This window comes from Gallinula chloropus (genome assembly GCF_964237585.1).
Source record: "Gallinula chloropus genome assembly, contig: HAP1_SCAFFOLD_605, whole genome shotgun sequence".
NCBI lineage: Eukaryota > Metazoa > Chordata > Aves > Gruiformes > Rallidae > Gallinula > Gallinula chloropus.
The window spans coordinates 14,129-24,495 of NW_028168179.1; the positions used below are offsets into that span (position 1 = coordinate 14,129).

At 70.2% G+C, this 10,367-nt stretch overlaps 1 protein-coding gene across 1 annotated transcript; it reads left to right on the top strand.

The window, feature by feature from the left end:
- Window positions 1-4,582: 4,582 nt before the first annotated feature.
- LOC311204717 (uncharacterized protein) lies at window positions 4,583-7,850 on the top strand (the record flags this gene model as incomplete). Its single annotated transcript, XM_084281092.1, has 2 exons — window positions 4,583-4,684; window positions 6,838-7,850. Coding segments are annotated over 2 exons (1,115 nt in total), but the record flags the coding sequence as incomplete, so codon positions are not given.
- Between the last annotated feature and the right edge of the window lie 2,517 nt (window positions 7,851-10,367).

Below are 10,367 nucleotides of genomic sequence, written 5' to 3' on the forward strand. Positions count from 1 at the left end.
GGAGCACTGGGGCTGTACTGGGAGCACTGGGAGCACACTGAGGCCTGTCTCTCCCACAGCCCCGCCATGGGGCTGTACTGGGAGCACTGGGGGGCTGTACTGGGAGCACTGGGAGTACACTGAGGCCTGTCTCTCCGCAGCCCAGCCATGGGGTCATACTGGGAGCACTGTGGGGCTGTACTGGGAGCACTGGGAGCACACTGAGGCCTGTCTCTCCACAGCCCAGCCATGGGGCTGTACTGGGAGCACTGGGGGGCTGTACTGGGAGCACTGGGAGCACACTGAGGCCTGTCTCTCCCGCAGCCCCGCCATGGGGCTGTACTGGGAGCACTGTGGGGCTGTACTGGGAGCACTGGGGCTGTACTGGGAGCACTGGGAGCACACTGAGGCCTGTCTCTCCCACAGCCCCGCCATGGGGCTGTACTGGGAGCACTGTGGGGCTGTACTGGGAGCACTGGGAGCACACTGAGGCCTGTCTCTCTGCAGCCCCGCCATGGCCCTGCCATGGGGCTGTACTGGGAGCACTGTGGGGCTGTACTGGGAGCACTGGGAGCACTGGGGCTCCACTGAGGCCTGTCTCTCCCGCAGCCCCGCCATGGGGCTGTACTGGGAGCACTGGGGCTGTACTGGGAGCACTGGGAGCACACTGAGGCCTGTCTCTCCCGCAGCCCCGCCATGGGGCCGTACTGGAAGCACTGTGGGGCTGTACTGGGAGCACTGGGGCTGTACTGGGAGCACTGGGAGCACTGGGAGTACACTGAGGCCTGTCTCTCCACAGCCCCGCCATGGGGCCGTACTGGAAGCACTGTGGGGCTGTACTGGGAGCACTGGGGCTGTACTGGGAGCACTGGGAGCACACTGAGGCCTGTCTCTCCCACAGCCCCACCATGGGGCTGTACTGGGAGCACTGGGGCTGTATTGGGAGCACTGGGAGCACACTGAGGCCTGTCTCTCCCGCAGCCCCGCCATGGCCCTGCCATGGGGCTGTACTGGGAGCACTGTGGGGCTGTACTGGGAGCACTGGGAGCACACTGAGGCCTGTCTCTCCACAGCCCCGCCATGGCCCTGCCATGGGGCTGTACTGGGAGCACTGTGGGGCTGTACTGGGAGCACTGGGGCTGTACTGGGAGCACTGGGAGCACACTGAGGCCTGTCTCTCCGCAGCCCCGCCATGGGGCTGTACTGGGAGCACTGGGAGCACACTGAGGCCTGTCTCTCCCGCAGCCCAGCCATGGGGTCATATTGGGAGCACTGTGGGGCTGTACTGGGAGCACTGGGAGTACACTGAGGCCTGTCTCTCCGCAGCCCCGCCATGGGGCTGTACTGGGAGCACTGTGGGGCTGTACTGGGAGCACTGGGGCTGTACTGGGAGCACTGGGGCTGTACTGGGAGCACTGGGAGCACACTGAGGCCTGTCTCTCCCACAGCCCCGCCATGGGGCTGTACTGGGAGCACTGTGGGGCTGTACTGGGAGCACTGGGGCTCCACTGAGGCCTGTCTCTCCCGCAGCCCCGCCATAGGGTCATACTGGGAGCACTGGGGAGGCTGTACTGGGAGCACTGGGAGCACACTGAGGCCTGTCTCTCTGCAGCCCTGCCATGGCCCTGCCATGGGGCTGTACTGGGAGCACTGGGGGGTTGTACTGGGAGCACTGGGGGCCTTGCGGCTCCATTGAGGCCTGTCTCTCCCCCAGCCCCGCCATGGGGCTGTACTGGGAGCACTGGGGGGCTGTACTGGGAGCACTGGGGCTGTACTGGGAGCACTGGGAGTACACTGAGGCCTGTCTCTCCGCAGCCCCGCCATGGCCCTGCCATGGGGCTGTACTGGGAGCACTGTGGGGCTGTACTGGGAGCACTGGGAGCACTGGGAGCACACTGAGGCCTGTCTCTCCACAGCCCCGCCATGGGGCTGTACTGGGAGCACTGTGGGGCTGTACTGGGAGCACTGGGGCTGTACTGGGAGCACACTGAGGCCTGTCTCTCCACAGCCCCGCCATGGCCCTGGCCTGGTGCTGTACTGGGAGCACAGGGGGGCTGTACTGGGAGCACTGGGAGCACTGGGGCTCCACTGAGGCCTGTCTCTCCCGCAGCCCCGCCATGGGGTCATACTGGGAGCACTGGGGGGGCTGTACTGGGAGCACTGGGAGCACACTGAGGCCTGTCTCTCTGCAGCCCCGCCATGGCCCTGCCATGGGGCTGTACTGGGAGCACTGGGGGGTTGTACTGGGAGCACTGGGGGCCTTGCGGCTCCATTGAGGCCTGTCTCTCCCCCAGCCCCGCCATGGGGCTGTACTGGGAGCACTGTGGGGCTGTACTGGGAGCACTGGGGCTGTACTGGGAGCACTGGGAGCACTGGGAGTACACTGAGGCCTGTCTCTCCCACAGCCCCACCATGGGGCTGTACTGGGAGCACTGTGGGGCTGTACTGGGAGCACTGGGAGCACACTGAGGCCTGTCTCTCCGCAGCCCTGCCATGGCCCTGCCATGGGGCTGTACTGGGAGCACTGGGGGCCTTAGGGCTCCATTGAGGCCTGTCTCTCCCGCAGCCCCGCCATGGGGCTGTACTGGGAGCACTGTGGGGCTGTACTGGGAGCACTGGGAGCACACTGAGGCCTGTCTCTCCCGCAGTCCCGCCATGGGGTCATACTGGGAGCACTGTGGGGCTGTACTGGGAGCACTGGGGCTGTACTGGGAGCACTGGGAGCACACTGAGGCCTGTCTCTCCCCCAGCCCCACCATGGGGCCGTACTGGGAGCACTGTGGGGCTGTACTGGGAGCACTGGGAGCACTGGGGCTCCACTGAGGCCTGTCTCTCCACAGCCCCGCCATGGGGCTGTACTGGGAGCACTGTGGGGCTGTACTGGGAGCACTGGGGCTGTACTGGGAGCACTGGGAGCACACTGAGGCCTGTCTCTCCGCAGCCCCGCCATGGGGCAGTACTGGGAGCACTGTGGGGCTGTACTGGGAGCACTGGGAGCACTGGGGCTCCACTGAGGCCTGTCTCTCCCGCAGCCCAGCCATGGGGTCATACTGGGAGCACTGGGGGCTGTACTGGGAGCACTGGGGCTGTACTGGGAGCACTGGGAGCACACTGAGGCCTGTCTCTCCCACAGCCCCGCCATGGGGCTGTACTGGGAGCACTGTGGGGCTGTACTGGGAGCACTGGGGCTGTACTGGGAGCACTGGGAGCACACTGAGGCCTGTCTCTCCCCAGCCCCGCCATGGGGCCGTACTGGAAGCACTGTGGGGCTGTACTGGGAGCACTGGGAGCACACTGAGGCCTGTCTCTCCCACAGCCCCACCATGGGGCTGTACTGGGAGCACTGTGGGGCTGTACTGGGAGCACTGGGGCTGTACTGGGAGCACTGGGAGCACACTGAGGCCTGTCTCTCCCACAGCCCCACCATGGGGCTGTACTGGGAGCACTGTGGGGCTGTACTGGGAGCACTGGGAGCACTGGGAGCACACTGAGGCCTGTCTCTCCGCAGCCCCGCCATGGGGCTGTACTGGGAGCACTGTGGGGCTGTACTGGGAGCACTGGGAGCACACTGAGGCCTGTCTCTCCACAGCCCCGCCATGGGGCTGTACTGGGAGCACTGTGGGGCTGTACTGGGAGCACTGGGGCTGTACTGGGAGCACTGGGGCTCCACTGAGGCCTGTCTCTCCGCAGCCCCGCCATGGGGCTGTACTGGGAGCACTGTGGGGCTGTACTGGGAGCACTGGGGCTGTACTGGGAGCACTGGGGCTCCACTGAGGCCTGTCTCTCCCGCAGCCCCGCCATGGGGCTGTACTGGGAGCACTGTGGGGCTGTACTGGGAGCACTGGGGCTGTACTGGGAGCACTGGGAGCACACTGAGGCCTGTCTCTCCACAGCCCCGCCATGGGCTGTACTGGGAGCACTGGGGGCTGTACTGGGAGCACTGGGGCTGTACTGGGAGCACTGGGAGCACTGGGAGCACACTGAGGCCTGTCTCTCCGCAGCCCCGCCATGGGGCCGTACTGGAAGCACTGTGGGGCTGTACTGGGAGCACTGGGAGCACACTGAGGCCTGTCTCTCCCACAGCCCCACCATGGGGCTGTACTGGGAGCACTGTGGGGCTGTACTGGGAGCACTGGGGCTGTACTGGGAGCACTGGGAGCACACTGAGGCCTGTCTCTCCCGCAGCCCCGCCATGGGGCTGTACTGGGAGCACTGTGGGGCTGTACTGGGAGCACTGGGGCTGTACTGGGAGCACTGGGGCTGGGAGCACTGGGAGCACACTGAGGCCTGTCTCTCCCACAGCCCCGCCATGGGGCTGTACTGGGAGCACTGGGGCTGTACTGGGAGCACTGGGAGCACACTGAGGCCTGTCTCTCCCGCAGCCCCGCCATGGGGCTGTATTGGGAGCACTGGGGCTGTACTGGGAGCACTGGGAGCACACTGAGGCCTGTCTCTCCCGCAGCCCCGCCATGGGGCTGTACTGGGAGCACTGTGGGGCTGTACTGGGAGCACTGGGGCTGTACTGGGAGCACTGGGGCTCCCCTGAGGCCTGTCTCTCCACAGCCCAGCCATGGCCCCGGCGCGGCGCTGAGCTCCCGGCCCGATGCTGCCGCGGGCGCTGCGGGCGCTGCGGGACGGGCCCCGCGACCCGGGGGTCGTGCTCAGCTCCTACCGCGCCCGCGGCCCCCAGAGCGGCGACCCCGCGGTGAGAGGCTGGGGAGGGGCTGGGGGGGGCCTGGGGGGGTCCTGGGGGGCTGAAAGGGGTCCTGGGGGGGTCCTGGGGGGTCCTGGGGGGGCTGGGTGGAGCTGGGGGTTGGGGGGGCTGAAAGGGGTCCTGGGGGGGTCCTGGGGGGAGCTGGGGGGTTGGGGGGTGCTGAAAGGGGTCCTGGGGGGGTCCTGGGGGGAGCTGGGGGGTTGGGGGGTGCTGAAAGGGGTCCTGGGGGGGTCCTGGGGGGAGCTGGGGGGTTGGGGGGTGCTGAAAGGGGTCCTGGGGGGGTCCTGGGGGGGTCCTGGGGGGAGCTGGGGGGTTGGGGGGGGCTGAAAGGGGTTCTGGGGGGGTCCTGGGGGGGTCCTGGGGGGAGCTGGGGGCTTGGGGGGTGCTGAAAGGGGTCCTGGGGGGGTCCTGGGGGGGTCCTGGGGGGATCTGGGGGGTCGGGGGGGGTGAAAGGGGTCCTGGGGGGGTCCTGGGGGGGCTGTGGGGTTGGGGAGGCTGAAAGGGGTCCTGGGGGGGTCCTGGGGGGGCCCTGGGGGGTGGCTGGGGGGTCGGGGGGGGGGCTGAAAGGGGTCCTGGGGGGTCCTGGGGGGGGTTGGGGGGTCGGGGGGCGCTGAAAGGGGTCCTGGGGGGGTCCTGGGGGTCCTGGGGGGGGTTGGGGGGTTGGGGGGGGGGGCTGAAAGGGGTCCTGGGGGGTCCTGGGGGGGTCCTGGGGGAGCTTGGGGGTCGGGGGGGGGCTGAAAGGGGTCCTGGGGGGGTCCTGGGGGGAGCTGGGGGGTCGGGGGGCTGAAAGGGGTCCTGGGGGGTCCTGGGGGGTCCTGGGGGGCCCTGGGGGGTCCTGGGGGGTGGCTGGGGGGTCGGGAGGGGCTGAAAGTGGTCCTGGGGGGTCCTGGGGGGGGTTGGGGGGTTGGGGGGGGTGCTGAAAGGGGTCCTGGGGGGGTCCTGGGGGGAGATGGGGGGTCGGGGGGCTGAAAGGGGTCCTGGGGGGTGTTGGGGGGGAGCTGGGGGTGTTGGGAGGTCCTGGGGGGGTCCTGGGGGAGCTTGGGGGTCGGGGGGGGCTGAAAGGGGTCCTGGGGGGTCCTGGGGGGTCCTGGGGGGAGCTGAGGGGTTGGGGGGGGGAGCTGAAAGGGGTCCTGGGGGGGTCCTGGGGGGGCTGGGGGGTCGGGGGGGGCTGAAAGGGTGTTACTGGCGTCCCTGGGCGCCATGTCCCATTATGGGGTGCTGGTGTCACTGGTGTCACTGGTGTCACTGGTGTTGGGTTCTGCTGTTACTGGTGTCACTGGTGTCACTGGTGTTGGGTGCTGCTGTCACTGGTGTCACTGGTGTCACTGGTGTCCCTGGGCACCATGTCCCATTATGGGGTGCTGCTGTCACTGGTGTCACTGGTGTTACTGGTGTTACTGGTGTCACTGGGCACCATGTCCCATTATGGGGTGCTGCTGTCACTGGTGTCACTGGTGTCACTGGTGTCACTGGTGTTGGGTGCTGCTGTCACTGGTGTCACTGGTGTTACTGGTGTCCCTGGGCACCGTGTCCCATTATGGGGTGCTGGTGTCACTGGTGTCACTGGTGTCACTGGTGTTACTGGTGTCACTGGGCACCATGTCCCATTATGGGGTGCTGCTGTCACTGGTGTCACTGGTGTCACTGGTGTCACTGGTGTTGGGTGCTGCTGTCACTGGTGTCACTGGTGTCACTGGTGTCACTGGGCACCATGTCCCATTACGGGGTGCTGCTGTCACTGGTGTCACTGGGGTCACTGGTGTTACTGGTGTCACTGGGCACCGTGTCCCATTATGGGGTGCTGGTGTCACTGGTGTCACTGGTGTCACTGGTGTCACTGGTATTACTGGTGTCACTGGTGTCACTGGTGTCACTGGTATTACTGGTGTCACTGGGCACCGTGTCCCACTATGGGGTGCTGCTGTCACTGGTGTCACTGGGGTCACTGGTGTTACTGGTGTCACTGGGCACCGTGTCCCATTACGGGGTGCTGCCTGTCACTGGTGTCACTGGTGTCCCTGGTGTTACTGGTGTCACTGGTGTCACTGCTGTCCCTGGTGTCACTGGTGTTACTGGTGTCACTGGTGTCCCTGGGCACCGTGTCCCCCGGGGCCGTGCGGGTGACACGGGGCTGGTGGCTGCAGGTGGAGGAGCCGCAGGACCAGGCCCAGCACCGGGACCAGCACCGGGACCAGAACCGGGACCAGAACCAGGCCCGGGACCGGGACCAGAACCGGGACCAGAACCAGGCCCAGCACCGGGACCAGCACCAGGCCCAGAACCAGAACCAGCACCGGGACCAGAACCGGGACCGGGACCAGGCCCAGAACCGGGACCAGGCCCAGCACCGGGCCCAGAACCGGGCCCGGAACCGGGACCGGGCCCAGAACCAGGACCGGGACCAGAACCGGGACCAGGCCCAGGCCCAGCACCGGGACCAGGCCCAGGACCGGGCCCAGCACTGGGACCAGGCCCAGGACCGGGCCCAGCACTGGGACCAGGCCCAGAACCAGGCCCAGGCCCAGGACTGGGACCAGGCCCAGCACCAGGCCCAGCACCGGGACCAGGCCCAGGACCGGGACCAGAACCGGGACCTGGACCAGGCCCAGGCCCGGGACCAGACCCAGAACCGGGACCAGGCTCAGGACCAGGCCCAGCACCAGGACCGGGACCAGGCCCAGGCCCAGCACCAGGACCGGGATCAGGCCCAGGCCCAGGCCCAGGCCCAGGCCCAGACCCCGACCCAGCCTCAGGCCCAGGCCCAGCACCAGGCCCAGGCCCCGGCCCAGCCCCAGGCCCCGGCCCAGCCCCAGGCCCAGGCCCAGGCCCAGCCCCAGGCCCCGGCCCAGCCTCAGGCCCAGGCCCAGCCCCAGCCCCAGCCCCAGGCCCCGGCCCAACCCCAGGCGCCGTCCCCGTCCCGGCAGCCGCTGCGGGCCGGTGAGGAGCGGGAGGAAGGTCCCGGCGGGGCCGTGTTCGCCTTGAGCCCCCGGCCCGGCGAGGCCCCCGCCCGCCTCCTGCGGGCCGCGCCGCTGCCCCGCCTGGTGCGGCACCTGCTGGAGGCCCCGGCCTGGGGCGACGCCGCCTTCGGCCCCGCGTTCCTGGGCACCTACCGCGCCTTCGCCCGGCCCGAGGATGTGCTGCGGCTGCTGCTGGGGCGGTGGGTGCCGGGGCTGCCGGGAGGGTGCTGGGGGGGGGGGTCAGGGGGCTGAAGGGGGGGTCAGGGGCCTTTTGGTGGGGTCATAGAGCTGGGGGGGGTCAAGGTGCTGCTGGGGGGCTCAGGGTGCTGCTGGGGGGGTGGGTCAGGGGGCTGGAGGAGGTCAGGGTGCTGCTGGGGGGGGGGGGTGAGGGGGCTTTTGGGGGGGTCAGGGTGCTGCTGGGGGAGTCAGAGGGCTGGTGGGGGGATGTCATAGGGCTGGAGGGGGGTCAGGGTGCTGGGGGTAGGGGGTCAGAGGGCTGGAGGGGGTCAGGGTGCTGCTGGGGGGGGGTCAGAGGGCTGGTGGGGGGGGGTCAGGGGGCTGGAGGGGGTCAGGGGGCTGGTGGGGGGGGCAGGAGGCTTTTGGTGGGGTCAGAGGGCTGAGGGGGGGTCAGGGTGCTGCTGGGGGGGTCAGGGGGCTGGTGGGGGGGGTCAGGGGGCTTTTGGTGGGGTCAGAGGGCTGGAGGGGGTCAGGGTGCTGCTGGGGGGGGTCAAGGTGCTGGTGGGGGGGGCAGGGGGCTCTTGGGGGGGTCAGAGGGCTGGGGGGGTCAGGGTGCTGCTGGGGGGGGCAGGGGGCTGGTGGGGGGGCAGGGGGCTTTTGGTGGGGTCAGAGGGCTGAGGGGGGGTCAGGGTGCTGCTGGGGGGGGGCAGGGGGCTGGGGGGGGCAGGGGGCTCTTGTGGGGGGGTCAGAGGGCTGGGGGGTCAGGGTGCTGCTGGGGGGGCAGGGGGCTCTTGGGGGGGGTCAGAGGGCTGGGGGGGGTCAGGGTGCTGCTGGGGGGGGCAGGGGGCTGGTGGGGGGGTCAGGGGGCTGAGGGGGGGTCAGGGTGCTGCTGGGGGGGTCAAGGTGCTGCTGGGGTGGGGTCAGGGGCTTTTGGTGGGGTCAGAGGGCTGAGGGGGGGTCAGGGTGCTGCTGGGGGGGGGCAGGGGGCTCTTGTGGGGGGTCAGAGGGCTGGGGGGGTCAGGGTGCTGCTGGGGGGGCAGGGGGCTCTTGGGGGGGTCAGAGGGCTGGGGGGGGTCAGGGTGCTGCTGGGGGGGCAGGGGGCTGGTGGGGGGGGCAGAAGGCTGGAGGGGGTCAGGGTGCTGCTGGGGGTGGGTCATAGGGCTGGGGGGGGTCAAGGGGCTTTTGGGGGGGGTCATAGGGCTGGGGGGGGTCAGGGTGCTGCTGGGGGGGGTCAGGGGGCTGGTGGAGGGGGGCAGGGGGCTTTTGGGGGGGTCAGAGGGCTGGGGGGGTCAGGGTGCTGCTGGGGGGGGGGTCAGGGGGCTGAAGGGGGGGGTCAGGGTGCTGCTGGGGGGGGGCAGGGGGCTGGGGGGGGCAGGGGGCTCTTGTGGGGGGGTCAGAGGGCTGGGGGGGTCAGGGTGCTGCTGGGGGGGGCAGGGGGCTCTTGGGGGGGGTCAGAGGGCTGGGGGGGGTCAGGGTGCTGCTGGGGGGGGCAGGGGGCTGGTGGGGGGGGTCAGGGGGCTTTTGGTGGGGTCAGAGGGCTGAGGGGGGGTCAGGGTGCTGCTGGGGGGGGGCAGGGGGCTCTTGTGGGGGGGTCAGAGGGCTGGGGGGGTCAGGGTGCTGCTGGGGGGGGCAGGGGGCTCTTGGGGGGGGTCAGAGGGCTGGGGGGGGTCAGGGTGCTGCTGGGGGGGGCAGGGGGCTGGTGGGGGGGGCAGAAGGCTGGAGGGGGTCAGGGTGCTGCTGGGGGTGGGTCATAGGGCTGGGGGGGGTCAAGGGGCTTTTGGGGGGGGTCATAGGGCTGGGGGGGTCAGGGTGCTGCTGGGGGGGGGTCAGGGGGCTGGTGGAGGGGGGCAGGGGGCTTTTGGGGGGGGTCAGAGGGCTGGGGGGGTCAGGGTGCTGCTGGGGGGGGGTCAGGGGGCTGAAGGGGGGGGTCAGGGTGCTGCTGGGGGGGGCAGGGGGCTGGTGGGGGGGGGCAGGGGGCTTTTGGTGGGGTCAGAGGGCTGAGGGGGGGTCAGGGTGCTGCTGGGGGGGGGCAGGGGGCTGGGGGGGGCAGGGGGCTCTTGTGGGGGGTCAGAGGGCTGGGGGGGTCAGGGTGCTGCTGGGGGGGGCAGGGGGCTCTTGGGGGGGGTCAGAGGGCTGGGGGGGGTCAGGGTGCTGCTGGGGGGGCAGGGGGCTGGTGGGGGGGGTCAGGGGGCTTTTGGTGGGGTCAGAGGGCTGAGGGGGGGTCAGGGTGCTGCTGGGGGGGGCAGGGGGCTCTTGTGGGGGGGTCAGAGGGCTGGGGGGGTCAGGGTGCTGCTGGGGGGGGCAGGGGGCTCTTGGGGGGGGTCAGAGGGCTGGGGGGGGTCAGGGTGCTGCTGGGGGGGGCAGGGGGCTGGTGGGGGGGGCAGAAGGCTGGAGGGGGTCAGGGTGCTGCTGGGGGTGGGTCATAGGGCTGGGGGGGGGTCAAGGGGCTTTTGGGGGGGGTCATAGGGCTGGGGGGGTCAGGGTGCTGCTGGGGGGGGGTCAGGGGGCTGGTGGAGGGGGGCAGGGGGCTTTTGGGGGGG